The 27,632-nt window shown below is 36.8% G+C and overlaps 1 protein-coding gene across 2 annotated transcripts in view; it reads left to right on the top strand.

Annotated features, from left to right (window-relative positions):
* LOC128640301 (transient receptor potential cation channel subfamily V member 6-like) overlaps positions 1-24,563 on the top strand; it is a 29,976-nt gene extending 5,413 nt beyond the window's left edge. For both annotated transcript variants that reach the window (XM_053692794.1, XM_053692793.1), the window contains 12 exons: positions 672-812; positions 2,308-2,406; positions 2,547-2,719; positions 4,636-4,782; positions 5,670-5,882; positions 11,101-11,187; positions 11,271-11,347; positions 11,493-11,658; positions 11,927-11,993; positions 14,186-14,454; positions 19,266-19,372; positions 23,703-24,563. In XM_053692794.1, the coding sequence (XP_053548769.1) occupies positions 672-812; positions 2,308-2,406; positions 2,547-2,719; positions 4,636-4,782; positions 5,670-5,882; positions 11,101-11,187; positions 11,271-11,347; positions 11,493-11,658; positions 11,927-11,993; positions 14,186-14,454; positions 19,266-19,372; positions 23,703-23,970 (1,814 nt within the window). In that variant the 3' untranslated portion in view covers positions 23,971-24,563. The remainder of the gene's footprint in view (positions 1-671; positions 813-2,307; positions 2,407-2,546; positions 2,720-4,635; positions 4,783-5,669; positions 5,883-11,100; positions 11,188-11,270; positions 11,348-11,492; positions 11,659-11,926; positions 11,994-14,185; positions 14,455-19,265; positions 19,373-23,702) is intronic.
* Positions 24,564-27,632: the final 3,069 nt, after the last annotated feature.

Below are 27,632 nucleotides of genomic sequence, written 5' to 3'. Positions count from 1 at the left end.
AATTAGGATTTTACTTTCCCAATGGCAATTTTTGGGCACATAATATCATTATGACCATGCAACAATGTGGTCATAGGAACATTGTGACCATGGCATCATTATGACCATAGCAACATTGTGACAATAGCATCATTGTAATTATGGCAATATTGTGACCATGGCATCATTGTGACCATTGCATAATTGTGAATATAGCAATATTGTGACTATGGTAACATTTTGAACACTTGTCAACAGTTATATGACAGAGGAGATGGAAGAGAGTTCTGCTTTTATAAAATGGGAAAAACATTAAACTCGCAACAACACATTTCACCTGGCAATCTTTCATCAGGGTGCTTTCATGGTAAACTTTTTCCTCTTCACAAAGTTCCATGAGGGGTATATAATAAACCAAAAATGTTATCTTTTTTTATCCCTGGAATATGTATATATAATTTCAATGTAGAATTATAGAGCTATTGAGTAATTTTTTATACAATTACAAAAGCAAGAAGTCTGATTAATCATGTTACAGATATGAAGGGACTTTAAGTAAGGATCAGTCTGTTGACCTTTTCATAACAGTGCTCTGTAGACATTATCTATCATCAGATTTTTTTTTAATTATATATATATATAACTTCTTGCTGCTGTTTAATTGTGCCCTCTGTATCTTACTTGACTTATAGGACAGACCGCCCTGCATATTGCTGTTGTAAATCAAAACATGAATATGGTTCAGCTTCTCATTGACAGTGGAGCTGATGTTTCCACCCCAAGAGCTACAGGGAGCTTTTTTAACCTCAAACAAGAACATCTCTTCTACTTTGGTAACAATAAAATGTTCTCCACCATTTGCTTTCTTAATTAAGTTCTCTGAATTTCAGCCCATATACAAATGTCTGCATGTACATGTGAAACACAGCTTTAGTATTTATTCAGCCTTTTTGACTTAAAGGGAAACTGAACCCAAAAATTTTGTTTTTTAATTCAGATAGAGCATGCAATTTTAAGCAACTTTCTAATTTACTCCTATTATTAATTTTTCTTTGTTCTCTTGCTATCTTTATTTGCAAAAGAAGGCATATATGCTTTTTTGAGTTCAGTACTCCGGACAGCAATTTTTTATTGGTGGATGAATTTATCCACCAATCAGCAAGGACAACCCAGGCTGTTCACCAAAAATGGGCCGGCATCTAAACTTACATTCTTGCATTTTAAATAAAGATACCAAGAGAATGAAGAAAATGTGATAATAGGAGTAAATTAGAAAGTTGCTTAAAATGTCATGCTCAATCTGAATCATGAAAGAAAATTTTTGGGTACAGTGTCCCTTTAAAATCTATAGAGTCTATTTATTTATTTTATTTTTGCTTGTTTTAGCTTAGATATTTAAGGACATTTGGGAAAAGTATAATTCATATAATTGAAGATGTGTTTGTCTCTTGCTAATTTGGTTTTAAATTATCTCAGTTTAGGTTAACAAGCACACACATATTACATTTAATTTGTTTTGGGGATGTAGAATTTAACAAACTAAATAAAACAGGAGAAAAGCAATCTAAATATGTAAAATGTAAAACTACTCTTTCTGGCTTGTATTTCAAAGCATTTATTATTTGCACTTAATATGGTTTTATTTTCCTATATCTTTAGCTGTGCGAATATTAATAATAGAATTGGAACAATAGAAGTATGTAGTATGATCTATTGATGATATTTGCTTTTTAGACTTCAAGGAATACTAAAGTCAAAATTAAACTTTCATGATTTAGATACAGCATGCAATTATTAACACATTTCCAATTAATTTCCATTACAATTTTAAATGCACTTTCTGAGGGACTAGCTTACTGAGTAATTGCAAGAATTTACAGTTCATACATATAGGCATTTTGTGATATATATATATATATATATATATATATGCACTATATGATACTCTCTCTCTCTCTCTCTCTCTCTCACTTTCCCCCTCTCTCTCTCTCTTTATTTATATATATATATATATATACTACTTTCTTTATTTAAAAAATGCTGAATCTTGCTTTTCATTAAACCATTTAATTAGAGAAACACACACTTTACAAAGAAATTAACATATTCAGGTTTTTATTGCTTTGCAGTTTGTACATAGTTTGTATAGATAATTTCTATTTTAGAGCCTGCTCAGCAAAGTACATATAAAATATAATGCAATATCTGCTTTTTTGACTACTTTAGCATTTGCCAGAAACCTCTTTTATATTATGTATACTGTACTTTTCACAAATGCTTAGTTGTGTAGTTTTTAATATTTTTAAAGTATTTTTTACTTTTACCCAGGGGAGCACATTTTGACATTTGCGGCTTGTGTGGGGAATATTGACATTGTGAAATTACTTATTACACATGGAGCAGATCTGCGTACCCAAGACTGTTTTGGTATGAGAATTAATGGATATTATACGTATAATGGTTTGCATTTCTTGGTGGGTGATGTCTTAGTATGTAATGATTATAGTGTTTATCATGTAAAAGCAAAATTCCTATTATTATATTTTGATCACTGTGTTTCTTCTCAGGCAACACTATTCTCCATATTCTGGTTCTTCAGCCCAACAAGAATATCTCCTGTCAGGTGTATGACTTTCTCTTGTCTCTTGACTGTGAAAACAAATGTCTACGTCTTGATCAAATTAAGAATAACCAAGGACTCACTCCATTAAAAATGTCTGCAGCAGAAGGCAATGCTATTGTGAGTTTTCTGGCCAAGTCAAATGATTGTATTTTGGATAATTAATTTAAAGGGGTACTGAACCCAAATTTTTTCTTTCATAATTCTGATAGAGCATGCAATTTTAAGCAACTTTCTAATTTACTTCTATTATCAATTTTACTTCATTATTTTGCTATCTTTATTTGAAAAAGAAGGCATCTAAGCTAAGGAGCTAGCAAATTTTTGGTTCAGACCATGGACAGCACTTGTTTATTGATTCTGTCCAATCAGCAAGGACAACCCAGGTTGTTCACCAAAAATGGGCCGGCATCTAAACTTACATTCTTGCTTTTCAAATAAGCATACCAAGAGAACAAAGAAAATTTGATAATAGGAGTAAATTAGAAAGTTGCTTAAAATTGCATGCTCTATCTGAATCACGAAAGAAAAAAAATTGGGTTCAGTGTCCCTTTAATAAAAATAATATCAAGAACTTTTGGTGGAGCTACATAAGCAAAAAAAAAAAAAAGGTTTATTATGTCCCTGCAGGTTTATTTTATTGATAAGGACATGTCAACAGGCGTGCACAACTGCATAAGCCTGACATGATCCACCCTACCTATATGTCCCTGCATCAGTCTTGATTGGGCACCCCTTTGTCAGCTTACTTGCTAATCAGCAGACTTTTCAACAGTTGCTGCTGCCCTGTTGGTTTTAATCCATAGCTTTAACCTCACCATGAACTTTCACTGTTTGGCCTGACCAATTGCCTTTGGTTAAGCACAAACCTATGCTTAACCTCACCAAATGCATGTGTGTGTCCATGAACCTGCACTGCCAACCTGGTCAATCAATGTGCTTGACCATGAACCAGTGCTGCCTGAACAGAGCTGTGATTAATGTTGGAACCTTAAGCTCTTGCCTGATGATTCTCTTTACCATGTTATTTGCTATTGGGTTCTGTCCCATGGAACCAAACAGATAAGTTCTCTTTCCTTAATAAATATGGTAATTGTATGTATAACTTAAAGGGCCTTAATATACCACTTTGAATTTGTAACAATTTATTTATTAAAGGATATATGAACGTTGGAGATTTCATTCATAATAAGGGGTCTATTTATCAAGCCCTGTGTTTCTGGCGAGCCTTCAGCTCCATAACCTGTCCGCCTGCTCTGAGGCGGTGGAAAGATATCGCCGAAAATCAACCCGATCCAATACAATCGGGTTGATTGACACCCCCTGCTAGCGGCCGATTGGCCGCAAATCTGCAGGGGGCAGTATTGCACCAGCAGTTCACAAGAACTGCTGGTGCAATGATAAATGCCGAAATCGTATGCTGTCAGCATTTATCAATGTGCAGCGGACATGATCCGCAATATCAGATCATGTCTGCTCGCATCATGATAAATAGGCCCCTAAACATCTTTCTTTTTAATATGTTTTAATTCATTTAATTAAATTAAGTTGTATTCACTTCAAATACTTTTGGAAATTTGATTTCTTAAAATATACATTTACTCATTTACAAATATTTTTACATATAATGTTCATTTAGTTTGTTTCTCTGTATGGAGTTCAAAAGCATTTTTAACAATAAAAAGTTTTTAGCTGAAAAATATTAAAAGTTCATCCAGTATGATTTTTCACCAAGGTTTTATGGTTTAAATCAAGACAATCCCCCTCAAGTTTTAATGATTGCATATAACAGATCTTTATTCCCCAAGTCACTTCCCACAGCTTCTAGATTTCTATAAGATAAGAGAATAATAATCAATACGTTACGTAATAAAAATATTTGTGAAAAAATATACAAATAGAAAATGATACATTGACACATTATCGTTTTCTACTCATATTGTTACTGAAATTTGAAACAAATATTATTAATTATGCATAATTATTTTCAGAAATGCAAAAAGGAAAACCATTTACAAATGTTCACATTCTCACAGATGTTCCAGCATCTTCTGCAGAAAGGCGTTAAAACAGTGTGTTCCATGGGCCCCATATCATACACCCTCTATGATCTGACAGAGATCGATTCCTGGGGTTCTTCTTGTTCCGTGCTTCATCTTCTTGTTTCTTCAAGGAAACCTGAGGTATATAAACTATGGCTGTCCATAGTACTACAAGTATTTATTTTTTATACATAGTAGTAACATTAATTATAATATCACCTACATTACAAAGGAATATCATTTTGCTTCTTGTGGTCTATTCATTGTGGACTTTGTAGGTATTGCACTAACTATTTAACAAGTTAAAGAAACTCAGGTAAGATAGGGAATAGGGAATGTCTGCAATTCTCAAACAGCAAATCAGTTCTAAAGTCACCATTTACCATCAATTCTAAAGTCTGTTTCAGTTGGGTATTAAACAAGAATAGCCCTCTTGCTATTAGATGAATAGCAGATTGGCTGATCAGAAATAATCTCCAAATTATTTGTCAAATTGACCCAACCTTAGAATCCAAGTTGCAAACTCTGATCACTTGCTATAGTTTAACAGGGGGTGTATAGTAAAATTAACCCAGGCTACTAGGGGCTTTGGTTTTAGATTAAACACACATATTTTCTTATAAATTACTTTGGATGGTGTAAAAACAAAGCAAAATCAACTTAAAGGAAAAAACAAATAACAACCAAACAGATCTGCATTTGAACAACTGGTTTAGGAGGTCTTTCAAACTTTACTGTTTCAAAAAGTCCAGTAATATCTGTATAATTTTTTTCAAAAATAGATTTTTTTTTTTAAATAGAACAACTGGACTTAAACCTACATTCCATTAGCCAAGTTTAACCTGTCTCAGCCAAATTCTTCCAACTTAAAAATAATCTGATCAGTTTTTACACAATAGACCCCAAAATGTAATGTTTGTTCCATGTTTGTATTAAAATTCATTTCTTTCTCTATTTAAAGTATTTTCCCTTTTTAACTCGTTTCTTTCATCATTCAATCGCTTATTTTCCTTTTTATGTGAATTCAGGCCCGTCGGATACTGGACATCTCTCCAGTGAAAGAGCTGATCAATGAGAAATGGCAGAGCTTTGGTCGTCCTTATTTCTGTGGTCTTGCAGCCCTCTATGTGCTGTATATGATCTGTGTCTCTCTATGCTGTGCCAATAGACCTCTTCAACCCCTATTTAAAAACTCCACAAACCCAAGGGACATTACATTACTTACACAAAAACACCTTCAGGTATGATAAAAATTATTCATTTAAGCAATTTTAATTAAAATAGATAAACTAATACACACACACACATATATATATATATATATATATATATATTATTATTTTTTGCTAAGTGTACTACTAAAATGTCTTCTATGTAACAGTTAGCAACTCACTTCCTCTGTTATAAATGACTGCCCATAAAGTCTGGTCCCCCATGCGTCCCCATCTGTGCTTATCCCACCGAGCATACTTTTCCCATTCCCAGGAAATACCCTAACTCCACCAAACTTGCCCATATCACACCAAACCTTGACAACAACATGCAATTCCCATCTGCAACACAACCAACTCTAACCATGACACACTGGCCCAACCTACAAAACACCAGTGGGCCCTGTAGAACTGTTGGGGAATATTAATCCCCCTCATTTATGTAGTATTTAGAGATGACACTGCTTAGAGAATTATGTGAAGGACCTTTTTGTGCTGTCAGAACTTTTTAGTTAATCTCATCTGAAAGGGAAAAACTAAAATAATCCTTATTTGGAGCAACAAGCATCACATGTACTTAGCAAATTACAGCTGTGATTGGCAGTTATGCCAATTCTACTCTCTATTGGTTCACCAGCCATGTTTGGCATGAGGCTTCAGCTGGGACATTACAAATTTTCAAGCTAAATTCAGCAATAACAAAGTGGCCACTGTAATATAAACAACCTAATTTTATCAGAATTTTTCAAAAGAATATAAAAAATCCATATTGACAACTGGAGAAGTTGCACTTTTTCTACATTTTCATTTCTACAAACTAACGGCCAGATTACGAGTTTTGTGTTATGAGCTGTGCTAACGTGCACGTTTTTCTCACCGCTCACTTACCTGCAGCACTGGTATTAAAGGTTTTTACAAGCCCAGTGTTAAAAGGCGAGAAGTGAGCGTAGAGCAAAATTGAGCTCCATACCGCACTTCAATACCAGTGCTGCTCAAGAGTGGGGTGAGCTGGTTGTACGTGCTCGTGCACGATTTCCCCATAAACATCAATGGGGAGAGCTGGCTGAGAAAAATGCTAACACCTGCAAAAAAACAGTGTAAATCTCAGTAATGCAGCCCCATTGATTCCTATGGGGAAACACATTTTATGTTTACACCTAACACCCTAACATGAACCCTGAGTCTAAACACCCCTAATCTTACACTTATTAACCCCTAATCTGCCGCCCCCGACATCGCCAACACCTACATGATTCATATTAACCCCTAATCTGCCGCTCCAGACACCGCTGCCACCTACATTATACTTATTAACCCCTAATCTGCTGCCCCCAACATCGCAGACTCCTACATTATATTTATTAACCCCTAATCTCCTGCCCCCAACGTCTCTGCCACTATATTAAATGTATTAACCCCTAAATCTAAGTATAACTATAACCCTAACACCCCCTAACTTAAATATAATTTAAATAAATCTAAATAAAATTACTATAATTAACTAAATTATTCCTATTTAAAACTAAATACTTACCTATAAAATAAACCCTAAGCTAGCTACAATATAACTAATAGTTACATTGTAGCTATCTTAGGGTTTATTTTTATTTTACAGGCAAGTTTGTATTTATTTTAACTAGTTTAAATAGTTACTAAATAGTTATTAACTATTTAATAACTACCTAGCTAAAATAAATACAAATTGACCTGTAAAATAAAACCTAACCTAAGTTACAATAACACCTAACACTACATTACAATTAAATAAATTAACTAAATTAAATTAGCTAAATAACAAAAAAATTGCAGAAAATAAAAAACAAATTACAGATCTTTAAACTAATTACACCTAATCTAATAGCCCTATCAAAATAACCCCCCCCCCAAAAAAAAAAAAAATAAACTTAACTATCAATAGCCCTTAAAAGGGACTTTTGTGGGGCATTGCCCCAAATAAATCAGCTCTTTTACCTGTAAAAAAAAAAATACAAACAAGTAACAACAGTATTATTTTTTTTTTTACAGGTAAAAGAGCTGATTTCTTTGAGGCAATGCCCCACAAAAGGCCCTTTTAAGGGCTATTGATAGATTAGTTTAGGCTAGGGTTTTTTTTTATTATGGGGGGTTATTTTGATAGGGCTATTAGATTAGGTGTAATTAGTTTAAAGATCTGTAATTTGTTTTTGTTTTCTGTAATTTAATGTGTTTTTTTTTTTGGTGATTTAGCTAATTTAATTTTATTTAATTTATTTAATTGTAATGTAGTGTTAGGTGTTATTGTAACTTAGGTTAGGTTTTATTTTACAGGTCAATTTGTATTTATTTTAGCTAGGTAGTTAGTAAATAGTTAATAACTATTTAGTAAATATTCTACCTAGTTAAAATAAATACAAAGTTGCCTGTAAAATAAAAATAAACCCTAAGATAGCTACAATGTAACTATTAGTTATATTGTAGCTAGCTTAGGGTTTATTTTATAGGTAAGTATTTAGTTTTAAATAGGAATAATTTAGTTAATTATAGTAATTTTATTTAGATTTATTTAAATTATATTTAAGTTAGGGGGTGTTAGGGTTAGACTTAGATTTAGGGGTTAATACATTTAATATAGTGGTGGCGATGTTGAGGGCGCAAATTAGGGGTTAATAAAGTGTAGGTTGGTTGCAGCGACATTGGGGGTGGGAGATTAGGGGTTAATAAATATAATGAAGGTGTCAGCGATGTTGGGGGCAGCAGATTAGGGGTTCATAAGTATAATGTAGGTTGCGTCAATGTCCGGAGCGGAAGATTAGGGGTTAATAAGTATAATGTAGGTGGCGGCGATGTTAGGGGCGGCAGATTAGGGGTTAATAATATTTAACTAGTGTTTGCGAGGCGTGAGTGCGGCGGTTTAGCGGTTAATATGTTTATTCTAGTGGCGGTGATATCCGGAGCGGCAGATTAGGGGCTAATAAATATAATGTAGGTTGTGGCGATGTCCGGAACGGAAGATTATGGGTTAATAAGTAAAATGTAGGTGGCGGCGATGTTAGGGGTGGCAGATTATGGGTTAATAATATTTAACTAGTGTTTGCGAGGGCGGGAGTGCAGCGGTTTAAGGGTTAATATGTTTATTATAGTGTAGGTGATGTCCGGAGGGCAGATTAGGGGTTAAAAATGTATTATAGTGTTTGCGATGATCGGTTTAGGGGTTAATAGGTAGTTTATGGGTGTTAGTGTACTTTTTAGCACTTTAGTTATGAGTTTTATGCTACAGTGTTGTACCATAAAACTCATAACTACTGACTTTAGAATGCGTTAGGAATCTTGGCGATAGAGGGTGTACTGCTCACTTTTTGGCCTTCCAGGACAGACTCGTAATACCCGCGCTATTGAAGTCCCATAGAAAAAAGGATTACAACGTTTACGTAAGTCGGTTTGCGGTAAGGCCAAAAAAGTGTGCGGTGCCCCTAAACCTGCAAGACTCGTAATAGCAGCGGGCGTAAAAGAGCAGCGTTAGGACCTGTTAACGCTGCTTTTTCATCTTAACGCAAAACTTGTAATCTAGCCATAAGCAATTTAAAAAGTACTCTTACTTTGTGTAATGGTGATTTCAAAATGTTCTTATTTTACATCCTTACCATTTTTTTGTTCCACATATCTACTATCCTAAAGATGTCTGTTCCTACAAACTTTAATATTTTCCACCATTTACAGGTGGCCCTCGTTTTACAACGGTTCAATTTACACCGTTTCAGAATAACAACCTTTTTTTCCAGTCATGTGACTGCTATTGAAAAGCATTGAGAAGCAGTGCATTGATTAAAATAGCCAGTAGGTGGAGCTGTCTGCTCGTGTTGCAGCGAAGCCAAGCAAGCTGAAATTAATCAGTTTAACCAGACCTGAGCTATCGAGCAGATTTCAAAGGAACAAGATCTTCCTGTCTATAAATCAGTCCAGATTGGAATGCATAGAAATAACTATTTGCAGAAAAATGCTAGTGAAGTCTGTGTTGTGTGATAATTGTATTAGGTTTATAATGCTGTTTAGCAAATGTTTTTGTTCATTTAACTTAGTTTAATTATATATTCTGTGTTGTGTGATTATTTTATTAGGTTTATAATGCTGTTTAGCATTTAAAGTCTTCATTTCAAAACTTTAAAAATAAATGTATTAGGTGTTACTTATGACAATTTTGAGAGGGGCCTGGAACCTATCTCCCTCATTTCCCATTGACTTACATTATAAACTGGGTTTCAATTTACAACGGTTTCGATTTACAACCATTCCTTCTGGAACCTAACCCCGGCGTAAACTGAGGGCTACCTGTACTTTACATTTCTAACACCATATATACACTTTTCCACTGAGATATATTTATATTATGTTGTTGGTGAATATTTTACATATTTTATTTGTATTACAAATTCAATTTTTTCAGTGGCGTCACTAGGGGGTGCGGGGGGTGACAATGTTGAGATGCATAGATTATTTTATTAGAGGCTGGCATTTGTGAACATTAGTGGGACTGGGGAAGTTGTAGACACACAATTTTTTTGCCCCTTGAGCGAGTGCTGCAATTTCAACAAAAAGTTTTCCCGGCTGCTTTTGCTTGTTTGTACTTTGCTCCTCCCCTGCCCAATTTCACTATGAATGTTGTGGGCATGCTGTGGGGCTTGCAAAGTTGCGCTGCTAGCCTAAACCTGCCTGCCTATCTGTGCTCACTGCTCAGTGGCATGCGGCCCAGGGCTGTGCACTGACAGACTTGGAACAGAGTCAGAGAGCAGAGTTTTCATAGTTTGCGCGCCTAAACCTTTTATTCAGTGATTTATTTTAGAGTGCTCTGTTTATCTTTCATTTGATGTTCTGCTGAGCCAGGGAGCAGCTCTAGGCATGAGCTTCATAATTAATGCAGTGCAGTTTACATATTTTGTAAGTGTGTGTCTGAGTTTTTGTGTGTGTGCCTGTGTGTTTTTGTGTGTCTCAGTGTTTCCGAGTGTTTGTGTGTGCATCTGAGTATATTTTTAAGTGTGTCTGAGTGTTTGTATGGGTGTTTGCCTGTGTTTTTGTGTGTGTCTGCTTTCTGGGGGAGATGACACCATGACTTACCCCACCGGGTGACACCAAAGCCAGTGAAGCCACTGAATTTTTTACATCATCTTATTAATAGGAAGATTTTTCAGTTTTTTTAAAAAAAAATTCTCCTGTAAACTCTCTGTAGTCCTTATTTACATTCTCTATTTAGCAGACAACATAATTTTCTTCTCAGGAGTCATACAACACACCGATGGATGAGCTACGTCTTGTGGGGGAGTTGATCGCTGTTATTGGCGCTTTGGCTATGTTACTTCTCGAGGTTAAAACAAATACATTTAAAAATAAATCATAACAACTAAAAAAGTACAATCTTTGATTACATGTATCTTCTTCATTGCATAGATCCCCGTATTAATGAGCATCCATAGTGTTAGCTTTTTTAAAGACACAGTATCAGGAGGACTTTATCATCTAATCATGTGAGTGCTTTATTTTTCAATTTAAAAAAAATATATATTTAATTATTAATGCTTCATATATCTCGTTCTTGTTTTTTGATTTTATATTTTCTTACCAAACCATCAAACATCTCCATCTCTACTTTTCTTGATTTCATCTCTATAGAGTCTTTTTTTCGTCCCTTGTCCTGCTTACCCTGGCTCTGAGACTTACAAACACTAATGGTGAGGCGATACCTATGTCAATGGCTTTGGTACTCGGCTGGTGCTATGTCATGTATTTTGCTAGAGGATTTGAGTTGTTTGGACCCTTCTCTGTGATGATACATAAGGTAAGTGATGGAAGAAGACTATTATTGTACACAATACTAAATTGCTGGTGAATCCATATTTATTTCCCATTAGATTATCTTCATATTATACATTGTGATTTATATATAGTGTGTTCTCATCCCAGTAAGTAGAACATTAAATAATTATTCTTAAAGGAAAATGGGGAAAAAATACCTAATATATTGACAACTCTAAATGTAACGTATTTTATATAATAATTTCATATAACTTAAAATATTAAAATTGGTCTGTGTCTTTCATTTTTAGATAATGTTTGGAGATCTCTTGAGATTCTTCTGGCTTATGATGGTTGTTATAATTGGGTTTGGAACAGGTATGTAAACAATCTTGGATGGTATTTTGCACAGTAAAGTGAATTCTTTATATAGATGATATTTTACTATGCAGAATAAAAACAATGATTACTTATTGGCACAAGCATCCAATTATCAAGTTGTGTATTACACATTTTACATTAAAAACACTAAAGGGACATAGAAAGCAGAGTAAAGTAGAGATTCACTATATTTTCAATGGTCCATTTTAGTTTTCAGATCATGAACAAGCTACTTGCAAGTACTTCATGCTAGCTGTCACCAACTGGCTGCCATTTACAATACAACAAGAGTATGCTGATGATTTTAATTATTAGCGGCTCGCATAGAATCTTGGGGCTTCATTTATCAGCTTTCGATGCCCTTCGCTGCACATTCGAATGAGCGAGCCTGCAGCCGAAAGTTAAGAAGCAGCACTCATCAGACTTCCGAACCTTTATGCCAGATCTTAGCTGGTGGATTAAAATCACCCAGACACATTTGCCCAGTGTAATTGACAGTCTATACTCGCTCGCCATTGGGCTATTGTGAGCTGAGGGCGGCATTGCACATACAGATGCTTGTGAAATCCTGGGTGGACAAGTTCACAGAAGCAAAAGCTGTCTGTCTGGGCTTTTTAAAACCAGCCCCTAGGTCTCAATTGTTTTGAATTTATAAATGGTGTTAATATTGCGATCCTTCTCAAAATCATGAAACCTTGTCCTGATCCATGAATGCAACAGCAGTTGTTTTCACTAACAGCCAATAGGAATTAACACTAAAGCATAAACAAACATTTTAAAAATAAATATCATAAAATCAACATTAGAAGTAAAATATTTTTTTGTATCCTTTGGCTTTATGCAGAGGAAAGGAAAAGGCAAACCATATGTAATGCTAATAAATAATAATACCTAGCACATATATTCACACTATTGAAGGGTAGTCTGCACAGCCATTTACTACCAGTTAGAGCAAGATTACGAATGTCACGCTAACAGTTGCACGCAATCGATATCAGGTTTAAAAAGGCTGTTTGCGCGTGTCAGAAGTAGCATGCATATTACAAATTAAAAGTAAATGTGTTTGCTCAACCACAATTACATTTAACGTGCTTTGGAATAGCAGAACCTCAGACCCAAAAAGTTGCACAAAATACATAAAAAATACATTAAAAATACAGATACTCTCAACATAACATGAATAAAAATTACCGGATAAAAATTTGCTTAAAAAGTTATAAGGTCTCAAAGATATGAGGTCTCTGGTGTTAGAAAAAAGGCAAGCAAAGGGCTTTAACACAGAGATACATGCATATACATATGTCTAAATATGTGTGTATATATTTAGGTTTATATGTGTTTACTTATGTATTTATATGTGTATATATGTATTTACCGACATATATACACATATAAACACACAAATACTTAAGTATGCATATAAGTGCATTGGAACCCATTGCAGTCAAGTAGCTGAAAATCCATATTTATGCAATATTCATATTTAATAGTGTTTAATTATATATGTGCTGTAGATATGTCACATTCTAATGTTCTTCACATAGGAGAATATGTATTTGTAGATATTTCCATATATCTCTGTATATTTCTATACCTCTATATTTTCATATAGGTACAGCTATATATTTTACAAATATACCACTATATATAGAAATGTGTATTTATGAATAAATAGAACATATTCTTCTATGTGAACTATTAATATTTAATGTCAGGTTAGCGCACTTGAGAAAATGGCATTGGATTTGCAAGACTTGGGGTTTTTTTTCCCTTTACGCACTCCATTGAAGTCAAAAGAGAATAAGTTATTGTGGTCTCTATATTGTAATTTCAGCTTTTTTGTGCACATCTGCTTAGCGCACGAGCAAAAAACATTTTACTTTCAACTTGCAATATGTATGTTACCCGATGCTATCAAGAAGCCAAAGTCAAACTCAGTTAGCGCACAAGAGGGATCAATAATTAGCTATCCACTCATAATCTAACCCTTATTAAAGCAATTTGAATATTTCCTGAAGAGATAGGTACATATAAATTCTGCTTTTAGTTGGTACCGGTTGTCCCTAGTTTATGTAACACATGATAATTTATATGAGCTCCCAAAACAAATAGAATAACACAAGACAATAAAAATAGATCATTTACACCCTACATGCTGTTTACAAAGATTATTTTGTTTCTATTTCCAGCTTTCTTTGTCATATTTCAAACAGAAAACCCCAAACATATGGGGATATTTTATAGCTACCCCATGTCTCTCTACAGCACATATCAACTATTTATCAATGTCATCAACTCTCCAGCAAACTATGATGTGGACCTTCCTTATATGTTTGGAGTAATTTATTTTCCCTTCACTCTGATCTCAAACCTTTTGATGCTGAACCTGTTCATTGCCATGATGGGCGACACCCACTGGCGGGTGGCACAGGAGAGGGATGACATATGGAGGGCTCAGGTTAGTGACGTTAAAATACTTAAATATCATTTCATGTGACAAGTTTGTATTGGTGATCAACGGAAAGTTAATACAAAATACTAGTGGGTTCTTGGTTGAAATTTTAAATGAATAAAGTTACAGAATGGGCTTTACTTACCCTTAATCTGGTAAATGTCATGTGTGATAACAAAAACTTCTCCAGAGATCGAATGACTGACAGGTTGTGCTGAATTTGATCAAATATGATGCTGTTCCACCAACAAAAATCTCAATTTAGCAGTAGAGCATATTCAAAGCATAAAGGGACAGTCTAGACTCAATAGGTATTGTTTATTACTTATTGTTACATAACAGGCAAGCATCTTGTGATGAGTTATCTATAATCTTGTAAGAAGTTCATGAAACGTTTAAATAATCATTGTTTGTTAGCAACTGAAAATGGCCACTAAGCTCCGCCCACAGCGTTCTTCTTGTCCAGTTAGTTGTTTTCTTGTATAACAGTTTAGCAGTGCACATGTAATATTATTCAGTTAGCTGTTTTCTTGTATGACAGTTTAGCAGTGCACGTGTAATATTATTCAGTTAGCTGTTTTCTTGTATCACAGTTTAGCAGTGCACGCGTAATATTATTCAGTTAGCTGTTTTCTTGTATCACAGTTTAGCAGTGCACGCGTAATATTATTCAGTTAGCTGTTTTCTTGTATCACAGTTTAGCAGTGCACGCGTAATATTATTCAGTTAGCTGTTTCCTTGTATGACAGTTTAGCAGTGCACGCGTAATATTATTCAGTTAGCTGTTTTCTTGTATCACAGTTTAGCAGTGCACGTGTAATATTATTCAGTTAGCTGTTTTCTTGTATCACAGTTTAGCAGTGCACACGTAATATTATTCAGTTAGCTGTTTTCTTGTATCACAGTTTAGCAGTGCACACGTAATATTATTCAGTTAGCTGTTTTCTTGTATCACAGTTTAGCAGTGCACGCGTAATATTATTCAGTTAGCTGTTTTCTTGTATCACAGTTTAGCAGTGCACGCGTAATATTATTCAGTTAGCTGTTTTCTTGTATCACAGTTTAGCAGTGCACGTGTAATATTATTCAGTTAGCTGTTTTCTTGTATCACAGTTTAGCAGTGCATGCGTAATATTATTCAGTTAGCTGTTTTCTTGTATCACAGTTTAGCAGTGCACGCGTAATATTATTCAGTTAGCTGTTTCCTTGTATGACAGTTTAGCAGTGCACGTGTAATATTATTCAGTTAGCTGTTTCCTTGTATGACAGTTTAGCAGTGCACGTGTAATATTATTCAGTTAGCTGTTTCCTTGTATGACAGTTTAGCAGTGCCCGTGTAATATTATTCAGTTAGCTGTTTCCTTGTATGACAGTTTAGCAGCGCACGTGTAATATTATTCAGCTAGCTGTTTCCTTGTATGACAGTTTAGCAGCGCACGTGTAATATTAGTCAGCTAGCTGTTTCCTTGTATGACAGTTTAGCAGCGCACGTGTAATATTATTCAGTTAGCTGTTTCCTTGTATGACAGTTTAGCAGGGCATGTGTAATATTATTCAGTTAGCTGTTTTCATGTATGAGAGTTTAGCAGTGCACGTGTAATATTATTTAGTTAGCTGTTTTCTTGTATGACAGTTTAGCAGTGCACATGTAATATTATTCAGTTAGCCGTTTCCTTGTATGACAGTTTAGCAGCGTACGTGCAATATTATTCAGCTAGCCGTTTCCTTGTATGACAGTTTAGCAGTGCACGTGTAATATTATTCAGTTAGCTGTTTCCTTGTATGACAGTTTAGCAGCGCACGTGTAATATTATTCAGTTAGCTGTTTCCTTGTATGACAGTTTAGCAGCGCACGTGTAATATTATTCAGTTAGCTGTTTCCTTGTATGACAGTTTAGCAGCACACGTGTAATATTATTCAGTTAGATGTTTTCTTGTATGACAGTTTAGCAGCGCACGTGTAATATTATTCAGTTAGCTGTTTCCTTGTATGACAGTTTAGCAGCACACGTGTAATATTATTCAGTTAGATGTTTTCTTGTATGACAGTTTAGCAGCGCACGTGTAATATTATTCAGTTAGCTGTTTCCTTGTATTACAGTTTAGCAGCGCACGCAGTTAGCTGTTTCCTTGTATTACAGTTTAGCAGCGCACGTGTAATATTTTTCAGTTAGCTTTTTCATATTTAATTTCACAAATCAGCGTGTGAGAGCAGGAAAATTTATACACAAGTGGATAGTGATTGGACAAACTTAACGTACTAAAATAAGTGGGTGGACCTTGGTGTCCATTTTCGGCTCATAACAAACAATGAATGTTTCATGTACTTCTTGCAGCTTATAGTTGTGGGACCAGTTGCAGGGTGCGTCTCCGGTATGTAACAATATTATGTATTGAGTCTAGACTTTGTCTTTAACTTTTTGTACTGGTAGCAATAACGCATAGAAGTTTGTCACACAAAGAAAGCTTAATGCCCAGCAGTATAATAAAACCAATACATGTTATATATATTGCTTGTTTAAGCTGGACTAGAGCACAGGTGAAATAATCAGCTGATTAGTAAACATGATTATTCGACCTGCTCTCATCCAAGGTAATACTGAAAACCTGACCTCTTGGGGGGGGGGGGCGTGACGACAGGTTTGAAAATAAGTGCATTAGATAGACAAAGAAAGAATAGATAAATAGATAGATAGATAGATATAGACAGACAAACATATACGCCTAGATTACGAGTTTGGCATTAGCCTTAAAAAGCACCGTTAAGGGATCCTAATGCTGCTTTTTAACGCCCGCTGGTATTACGAGTCTGGCAGGTACAGTTGTACCGATAACTTTTTTTCCGCGATTTTAGCATACCCCAAATTCCCTTACGTCAATTGTGTATCCTATCTTTTTAATTGGATTTGCCTAACGCCGGTATTACAAGTCTTGGAAAAAGTGAGCGGTACACCCTCTACCTCCAAGACTCCTACCGCATTTAAAAGTCAGTAGTTAAGAGTTTTATGGGCTAACGCCGGAACATAAAGCTCTTAACTTAAAGTGCTAAAAAGTACACTAACACCCATAAACTACCTATTAACCCCTAAACCGAGCCTCCCCACCACATCGCAAACACTATAACAACATTTTTTAACCCCTAATCTGCCGACCGGACATCGCTGTCACTTTAATAAATGTATTAACCCCTAAACCGCCGCACTCCTGCCTCGCAAACACTAGTTAAATTGTATTAGCCCCTAATCTGTTGTCCCTAACATCGCCGACACCTACCTACATTTATTAACCCCTAATCTGCCGCCCCCAACGTCGCAGACACTATACTAAATGTATTAACTCCTAAACCTAAGTCTAACCCTAACCCTAACCCCACCCTAACTTAAATATAATTTAAATAAAATGAAATAAAATTACTAAAATTAAATAAATTATTCCTATTTAAAACTAAATACTTACCTGTAAAATAAACTCTAAGCTAGCTAAAATATAACTAATAATTACATTGTAGCCATCTTAGGGTTTATTTTTATTTTACAGGCAACTTTGTATTTATTTTCACTAGGTAGAATAGTTATTAAATAGTTATTAACTATTTAATAACTACCTAGTTAAAATAAAGACAAATTTACCTGTAAAATAAACCCTAACCTAAGTTACAATTACACCTAACACTACTCTATAATTAAATTAATTACCTAAACTAACTACAATTAATTACAATTAAATTAAATAAACTAAATTGCGAAAAAAACCCACTAAATTACAGAAAATAAAAAAGAAATTACAAATTTTTAAACTACTTACACCTAATCTAAGTCCCCCCAAAATAATAAAATTCCCTACCCTATACTAAATTACAAATAGCCCTTAAAAGGGCCTTTTACTGGGCATTGCCCCAAAGTAATCAGCTCTTTCACCTGTAAAAAAAAATACAATACCCCCCCAACATTACAAGCCACCACCCACACACCCAACTTTACTCTAAAACCCACCCAATCCCCCCTTAAAAAAAACTAACACTAACCCCCTGAAGATCACCCTACCTTGAGCCGTCTTCACCCAGCCGGGCACAAGTGGTCCTCCAGAGGGGTAGAAGTCTTCATCTGATCGGGGCAGAAGAGCTCCTCCAGACAGCAGAAGCCTTTATCCAGGCGGCATCTTCTATCTTCATCCTTCCGGAGCGGAGCGGGTCCATCTTCAAGACATCCGACGCAGAGCATCCTCTTCAAACGACGGCCAATGACTGAATGAAGGTTCCTTTAAGTGACGTCATCCAATATGGCGTCCTTTGAATTCTGATTGGCTGATAGAATCCTATGAGCCAATCGGAATTAAGGTAGGAAAAATCCTATTGGCTGACGCAATCAGGCAATCGGATTGAAGTTCAATCCGATTGGCTGATCCAATCAGCCAATAGGATTGACCTCGCATTCTATTGGCTGTTCCAATCAGCCAATAGAATGTCAGGAGCTGAACGCTGCTTTTTTCCAGCCGATTCTGCCCCATTGTTTCCTATGGGGAAATCGTGCACGAGCACGCTCAGCCAGTTTACCGCTACCGTAAGCAACGCTGGTATTACAGTGAGATGTGGAGCTAAATTTTGCTCAACACTCACTTTTCTGAGGCTAACGCCGGCTTGCAGAAAACTTGTAATGCCAGCGTTGTCTTAAGTGAGCGGTAAGAAAAAAAGGCTTGTTAGCACCGCACAGCCTTACCGACAAAAACTCGTAATCTAGCACATAGATAGGCAGACAAATACATACGTAAGACTCTAATTATATAGAGGGTTTTATATTATTCTGTATTTCTCTTTATAGCTGGCAGCAATTACAGTTATGTTGGAAAGCAAACTGCCACGATGGTTCTGGCACCGTCAAGGAATATGTGGGTCAAAATATGGTCTAGGAAACCAATGGTATTTATGGTGAGTTTAAATGTATCTGTTATGAAGTGTTTTATATTATTAATTTAGCTATAATTTGTGTTTGAAACTGTCTTTTATAACTTTGTGGCTACATCCCATGCATAAGGCAGTTTAATGGCCCCTGATGCCCCTGTTTCCGCGTGAGCCTTCAGGCTCGCCAGAAAGAGCACTTATGAAGCAGCGGTCTTAAGACCGCTGCTCCATAACTGGTCCGCCACATCTGAGGCTGCGGTCTGCAATCAATCATGTATGATCAGGTTGATTGACACCCCTGCTAGCGGCCGCAAATCTGCAGGGGGCGGCATTGCACAAGCAGTTCACCAGAACTGCTTGTGCAATGTTAAATGCCAATAGCATAAGCTGTCGGCATTCAGCGATGTCTGTCGGACATGATACGCTACAGCGTCTTTAATATTTGTGCCATTTTTTAATATCTACAAAGTAAGAATTAAAACCATATTTAGATTGATGTGCACATTTGATTACATTGCATCCCTCTGAGTCTGAGGTGATATATGTGAGCAATTATTTCACCTACAAAACAGCAACTTGTGTGTACCATAGTATTATTGAGGGGTCTCACTTAGGACTGCTAAGCTTGCCGGCATGGAGAAAAATCATACAAAATATATATATTTTTTTACTTTATATAGTAATGTAGGATTCTCTCCTTCACATCAAGAATCTGCATAGTGAGATAATTATATTTCAAACTAAAATTTCTAACATTTGTTAGGCACCTCTTAGCGGATGATTACTGTCTGGTTCTTTAAATCGGCTGAGAAACACTTCTAGAACTTTTGTCATTTGATAAATACACCGTATTATAAACATTCTCCCTTCATGAACTCTGTTCCAATCAATATCTATGAACTCTGCAAAAGAACATCGTTATTGTTATCTTTTTAGAGATATTTCTAGACGTATATAGATTGAAAATAAAAAAGCATCAATACAAAATGTAACTTTCATGGTTCTGAGCGTACAATAAGAAAAAAAAAAGCTTTTGATTTTTCTACTATTAATAAATGCACTTGTACACAAGCTCCTGAGCCTACCTCCTCGTGTTTTTATGGAAGAAAGCTAAGTTTACAGAAAGGAGACCAAGAAAAAGAGCAGAAGGAAATCGGAATCTTAAAGGGGTAGATTTACGAAGCAGCAGATGCTGCTATCTACCCCCGTACATTCCGACTCGCCGGAAATGTAACTTAAGAAGCAGCGGTCATAAGACTGCTGCTCCTTAACTCGTCTGCCACCTCTGAGGCGGTGGACAACAATCAGCCCGATCTGATACGAGATCGGGTGGATTGACACCCCCTGCTAGCGGCCGATTGGTCGCGAATATGCAGGGGGCGGCATTGCACAAGCATTTCACTAGAAATGCTTGTGCAATGATAAATGCCACAGCAAACAGACCGCTAGATTTAGAGTTCTGCGGCCAAAGGGGTGCGTTAGCTATGCATGTTTTTTCCCCCTGCACCTTTTAAATACCGCTGGTATTTAGAGTTCACAGAAGGGCTGCGTTAGGCTCCAAAAAGGGAGCGTAGAGCATAATTTACAGCCACTGCAACTCTAAATACCAGCGGTGCTTACGGACGCGGCCAGCTTAAAAAATATGCTTGTGCACGATTCCCCCATAGGAAACAATGGGGCCGTTTGAGCTTGAAAAAAATCGAACACCTGCAAAAAAGCAGCGTTCAGCTCCTAACGCAGCCCCATTGTTTCCTAAGGGGAAACACTTCCTAAGTCTGCACCTAAAACCCTAACATGTACCCCGAGTCTAAACACCCCTTATCTTACACTTATTAACCCCTAATCTGCAACCCCCGCTATCGCTGACCCCTGCATATTATTATTAACCCCTAATCTGCCGCTCCGTACACCGCCGCAACCTACATTATCCCTATGTACCCCTAATCTGCTGCCCCTAACACCGCCGACCATTATATTATATTTATTAACCCCTAATCTGCCGCCCCCAACGTCGCGGACACCTACCTACAATTATTAACCCCTAATCTGCCGACCGGACCTCATCGCTACTATAATAAAGTTATTAACCCCTAATCAGCCTCACTCCCACCTCAATAACCCTATAATAAATAGCATTAACCCCTAATCTGCCCTCCCTAACATCACCAACACCTAACTTCAAGTATTAACCCCTAATCTGCGACCGGACCTCACCGCTACTCTAATAAATTTATTAACCCCTAAAGCTAAGTCTAACCCTAACACTAACACCCCCCTAAGTTAAATATAATTTTTATCTAACAAAATAAATTATTTCTTATTAAATAAATTATTCCTATTTAAAGCTAAATACTTACCAGTAAAATAAACCCTAATATAGCTACAATATAAATTATAATTATATTGTAGCTATTTTAGGATTAATATTTATTTTACAGGTAACTTTGTATTTATTTTAACCAGGTACAATAGCTATTAAATAGTTAATAACTATTTAATAGCTACCTAGTTAAAATAATTACAAAATTACCTGTAAAATAAATGCTAACCTAAGTTACAATTAAACCTAACACTACACGCGTCAATAAATTAATTACATACAAATACCTACAAATAAATACAATTAAATAAACTAACTAAAGTACAAAAAATAAAAAAATAATTTACAAACATTATAAAAATATTCCAACAATTTTAAGCTAATCACACCTACTCTAAGCCCCCTAATAAAATAACAAAGCCCCCCAAAATAAAAAAAATGCCCTACCCTATTCTAAAATAAAAATAGAAAAGCTCTTTTACCTTACCAGCCCTTAAAAGGGCCTTTTGCGGGGCATGCCCCAAAGAATTCTGCTCTTTTTCCTGTAAAAAAAAACATACAATACCCCCCCCCCCAACATTACAACCCACCACCCACATACCCCTAATCCAACCCAAACCCCCCTTAAATAAACCTAACACTAAGCCCCTGAAGATCTCCCTACCTTATCTTCACCACGCCGGGTATCACCGATCCGTCCAGAAGAGGCTCCGAAATCTTCATCCAAACCCAAGCGGGGGCTGAAGAGGTCCATCATCCGGCTGAAGTCTTGATCCAAGCGGGGGCTGAAGAGATCCATCATCCGGCTGAAGTCTTGATCCAAGCGGGGGCTGAAGAGATCCATCATCCAGCTGAAGTCTTCTATCAAGTGGCACCATCAATCTTCTTTCTTCCGGATCCATCTTCATCCCGCAGATGCGGAACATCCATCCTGGCCGACGACTTCCCGACGAATGACGATTCCTTTAAGGGACGTCATCCAAGCTGGCGTCCCTCGAATTCCGATTGGCCGATAGGATCAGCCAATCGGACTGAACTTGAATCTGATTGGCTGATTCCATCAGCCAATCAGAATTTTCCTACATTAATTCCGATTGGCTGATAGAATCCTATCAGCCAATCAGAATTCGAGGGACGCCATCTTGGATGACGTCCCTTAAAGGAACCGTTATTCATCGGGAAGTCGTCGGCCAGGATGGATGTTCCGCGTCGGCGGGATGAAGATGGATCCGGAAGAAAGAAGATTGAAGATGCCGCTTGATAGAAGACTTCAGCCGGATGATGGATCTCTTCAGCCCCCGCTTGGATCAAGACTTCAGCCGGATGATGGATCTCTTCAGCCCCCGCTTGGATCAAGACTTCAGCCGGATGATGGACCTCTTCAGCCCGATGATGGACCTCTTCAGCCCCCGCTTGGGCTTGGATGAAGATTTCGGAGCCTCTTCTGGACGGATCGGTGATACCCGGCGTGGTGAAGATAAGGTAGGGAGATCTTCAGGGGCTTAGAGTTAGGTTTATTTAAGGGGGTTTGGGTTAGATTAGGGGTATGTGGGTGGTGGGTTGTAATGTTGGGGGGGGGTATTGTATGTTTTTTTTTTTTTTCTTCTCCTTTAGTGCAGGCCCTGGGAGTTACCTCGCTAAGCCTCCTATTAGCAGAAACGGGGCTCTGTGAAGAAGTGGGCGGCATTAGAGCAGCTCTTGAGCGCACTAAAGATATTTTAACTATTTAAAAGAAATTTGTCATTATTCATTCATTTTTCTTTAAATTTTATGTTGGATTCATTTGGATATTTGTTTCTTGAAAACCAAAGTTTGCATTTGTAATGAAACGAATGAACATGTCTAGTAATTATATTGATCTTGACACTCTTGCACCAAAATACATTCCCTGTATATTTTTATATTTGTCAAATAAATAATTCTATTTTATTTCAGATAATTTTTCTATCGATTTAAAGTGAATTTTATACATTTCAGAAATATTGTATCTTGCTTTGCTTATTAAAATGCATTGTCATTTGATGTTCATTTCTCTAGTGTGGAGGAGACCCAAGATACCCAGAAGATGACACCAACATTCCATCAAAAGAAGATATGTCAGGATCAACAGAAAATATCCAAAAATATAAACACAACAGTAAAGGAATCCATATTAGACAGAACTGAACCCAAGGTTGGGCCTGACTCACCGGCAAAGAGGAGATCAAGTAGAGCCTGGCAGATCCTCCGAAAGGCAACCATAGACCAATTACAGGGAACAACCATGTTACCTAGAGAAACTGAGCAGGAAGTCTATTATATCTAATAAGAGGTTTTTTTTTTTGGGGGGGGGGTTAATGACATAAATGAGACGGGGCAATTAAACGTCTAAAGGTCCGATATGGCCCTAAATATTTTAAGTTTATGCAATTGCTGCCATATTCAGGAAAAATTTCATCCAAACATGATATAATATCCAGCATTATTCTCTAAACCACCATAAATATATTTATTTTATATTTTTTTTAATAAACAAGCAAAATACATTTATTTGTTTATGAGGCTAAAATCAGGTCTCTTTTGCTTTTCAATAAGAAAAAAAGTTATCTTTTCTCTAGACCAGTGATGGCAAACCTTTTCACTCCAGTTGTTTCAGAACTACATTTCCCATCATGCTCTACTGCACTTCAGAGTTCACAAGCATCATGGAAAATGTAGTTCTGAATCATCTGGAGTTAGACAATTGTTTCTGTCAGACTAGAGATGATGGTTTTAAAATGTTCCTTAAAATATGAAAAGTACTGTTTTTGTAGTTTGTTTAATTATGTTCACATTATATACTATTACAATTTACATGAACATGAATTCATATTTTAGGAAAAACTGTAAAATTATAAATATTTTAAACAGTCTATAAAATGTCTCTTGACTTTATTTACTGACTTTTAAATTTATACAGACAACCAATTATACTGACATTCAAGAACAAAGTAAGTGATGTCAAAATACTCAGAAATAGAAAAAAAATGGTTATGATAAGATACTTGACCACACAATGGGGCCTATCTATCACGCTCCGAAAGGAGCTTGACGGCCCGTGTTTCTGGCGAGTCTTCAGACTCGCCAGAAACAAAAGTTATGGAGCAGCGGTCACAAAGACCGCTGCTCCATAACCTGTCCGCTTGCTCTGAGCAGGCGGACAGGAATCACCGGAATTCAACCCGATTGAGTACGATCGGGTTGATTGACACCCCCTGCTAGTGGCCTATTGGCCGCGAGTCTGCAGGGGGCGGCGTTGCACCAGCAGCTCTTGTGAGCTGCTGGTGCAATGTTAAATGAGGAGAGCGTTTTGCTCTCCGCATTCAGCGATATCTGTCGGACCTGATCCGCACTGTCGGATCAGGTCCGCAAGACATTTCTTAAATAGGCCTCATAGAATCATAAGCATATGCAATAAAGGTATTATTTGAAATGTTTTTTTTATTGCGTTTCCAATAATAAATACATTTGTTTTACTCCAGAGGGAAGTGGCATAGATATTTTTTATCTTTAGTGGAAGGTGATTTCTTTGGTACATGGAGGTGCATCAGCTTTCTTTCATAAACATCTGTATCACAGACAATGGCAGCAAATAACTGTTAACCAGTATAAAGATTGTATTCATTACAGAATAAATAAAGCCGATGACATTAAAGGGACATTGTAGCAAAAATTGGAATCCACATGGATGTATTTCAGTTTTGAACAGAAGCATTTTTGTAATATAAATGTATTAGCAAAAATGCTTCTAATAAAAGTTTTATAGATGTTTCAAAGGTGTATTTAAATATGCACCGTGCACCAGCATTCTAAATGCAGCACTTGCTCAGATGGCTTAAGGTGCTTGTACCATCTGGTAACGACTCGGGGTGTTATGTGCTGACATGATACAAGCCCCACTGGCACTCTGAGCAGCTGCAGTATTTAAAATGCTGGTGCACTGAGACTATCTAGCTATGCTTCACATACACAGAAAAATATTAACACTAAAACAGTGATAAAGTTTACTAGAAGCATTTTTGCCATTTCATATATATTGTAAATATGTTTCTATTCAAAGAGCATGCATGAGGCTGCATGAGCCTATAAGAGTTTGTTTAACCCTATAAGAGTCTGTATGGAGGCTGCATTGGGCTGTATGAGCCTATAAAAGCCTGTTTAAACCTATAAGAGTCTGTATGGAGGCTGCATGAGCCTATAAGAGCCTGTTTAACCCTATATGAATCTGTATGGAGGCTGCATGAGCCTATAAGAGCCTGTTTAACCCTATAAGAGTCTGTTTGGAGGCTGCATGAGCCTATAAGACCCTGTTTAAACCTATAAGAGTCTGTATGGAGGCTGTATGAGCCTATAAGAGCCTGTTTAAACCTATAAGAGTCTGTATGGAGGCTGCATGGGGCTGTATGAGCCTATAAAAGCCTGTTTAAACCTATAAGAGTTTGTATGCAGGCTGTATGAGCCTATAAGAGCCTGTTTAAATCTATAAGAGTCTGTATGGAGGCTGTATGAGCCTATAAGAGCCTGTTTAAAACTATAAGAGTCTGTATGGAGGCTGCATGAGCCTATAATAGCCTGTTTAAACCTATACGAGTCTGTATGGAGGCTGCATGAGCCTATAAGAGCCTGTTTAACCCTATAAGAGTCTGTATGGAGGCTGCGTTGGGCTGTATGAGCCTATAAGAACCTGTTAAAACCTATAAGAGTCTGTATGGAGGCTGCATGAGCCTATAAGAGCCTGTTTAAAACTATAAGAGTATGTATAGAGGCTGCATGAGCCTATACGAGCCTGTTTAAACCTATAAGAGTCTATATGGAGGCTGTATGAGCCTATAAGAGCCCATTTAAACCTATGAGTATGTATGGAGGCTGCATGGGGCTGTATGAGCCTATAAGAGTCTGTTTAAATCTATAAAAGTCTGTATGGAGGCTGCATGAGCCTATAAGAGCCTGTTTAAACCTATGAGTATGTATGGAGTCTGCATGGGGCTGTATGAGCCTAGAAGAGCCTGTTTAAACCTATAAGAGTCTGTATGGAGGCTGTATTAGCCTATAAGAGCCTGTTTAAACCTATGAGTATGTATGGAGGCTGCATGGGGCTGTATGAGCCTAGAAGAGCCTGTTTAAACCTATAAGAGTCTGTATGGAGGCTGCATGAGCCTATAAGAGCCTGTTTAAACCTATGAGTATGTATGGAGTCTGCATGGGGCTGTATGAGCCTAGAAGAGCCTGTTTAAACCTATAAGAGTCTGTATGGGGGCTGTATGAGCCTAGAAGAGTCTGTTTAAACCTATGAGTATGTATGGAGGCTGCATGGGGCTGTATGAGCCTATAAGAGCCTGTTTAAACCTATAAGAGTATGTATGGAGGCTGCATGAGCCTATAACAGCCTGTATAACCCTATAATAGTTTGTATGGAGGCTGCATGGGGCTGTATGAGCCTATAAGAGCCTGTTTAAACCTATAAGAGTCTGTATGGAGGCTGCATGAGCCTATAAGAGCCTGCTTAACCCTATAAGAGTCTGTATGGAGGCTGCATGGGACTGTATGAGCCTATAAGAGCCTGTTTAAACCTATAAGAGTCTGTATGGAGGCTGTATGAGCCTATAAGAGACTGTTTAAACCTATAAGAGTATGTAAGGAGGCTGCATGGGGCTGTATGAGCCTATAAGAGCCTGTTTAAACCTATAAGTGTCTGTATGGAGGCTGCATGGGGCTGTATGAGCCTATAAGAGCCTGTTTAATACTATAATAGTCTGTATGGAGGCTGTATGAGCCTATAAGAGCCTGTTTAAACCTATAATAGTCTGTATGGAGGCTGTATGAGCCTATAAGAGCCTGTTTAAACCTATAAGTGTCTGTATGGAGGCTGCATGGGGCTGTATGAGCCTATAAGAGCCTGTTTAATACTATAATAGTCTGTATGGAGGCTGTATGAGCCTATAAGAGCCT

This window comes from Bombina bombina, chromosome 9, assembly GCF_027579735.1.
Source record: "Bombina bombina isolate aBomBom1 chromosome 9, aBomBom1.pri, whole genome shotgun sequence".
NCBI classification, from domain to species: Eukaryota; Metazoa; Chordata; class Amphibia; order Anura; family Bombinatoridae; genus Bombina; species Bombina bombina.
This window is presented reverse-complemented; position numbering and strand designations above follow the sequence as displayed.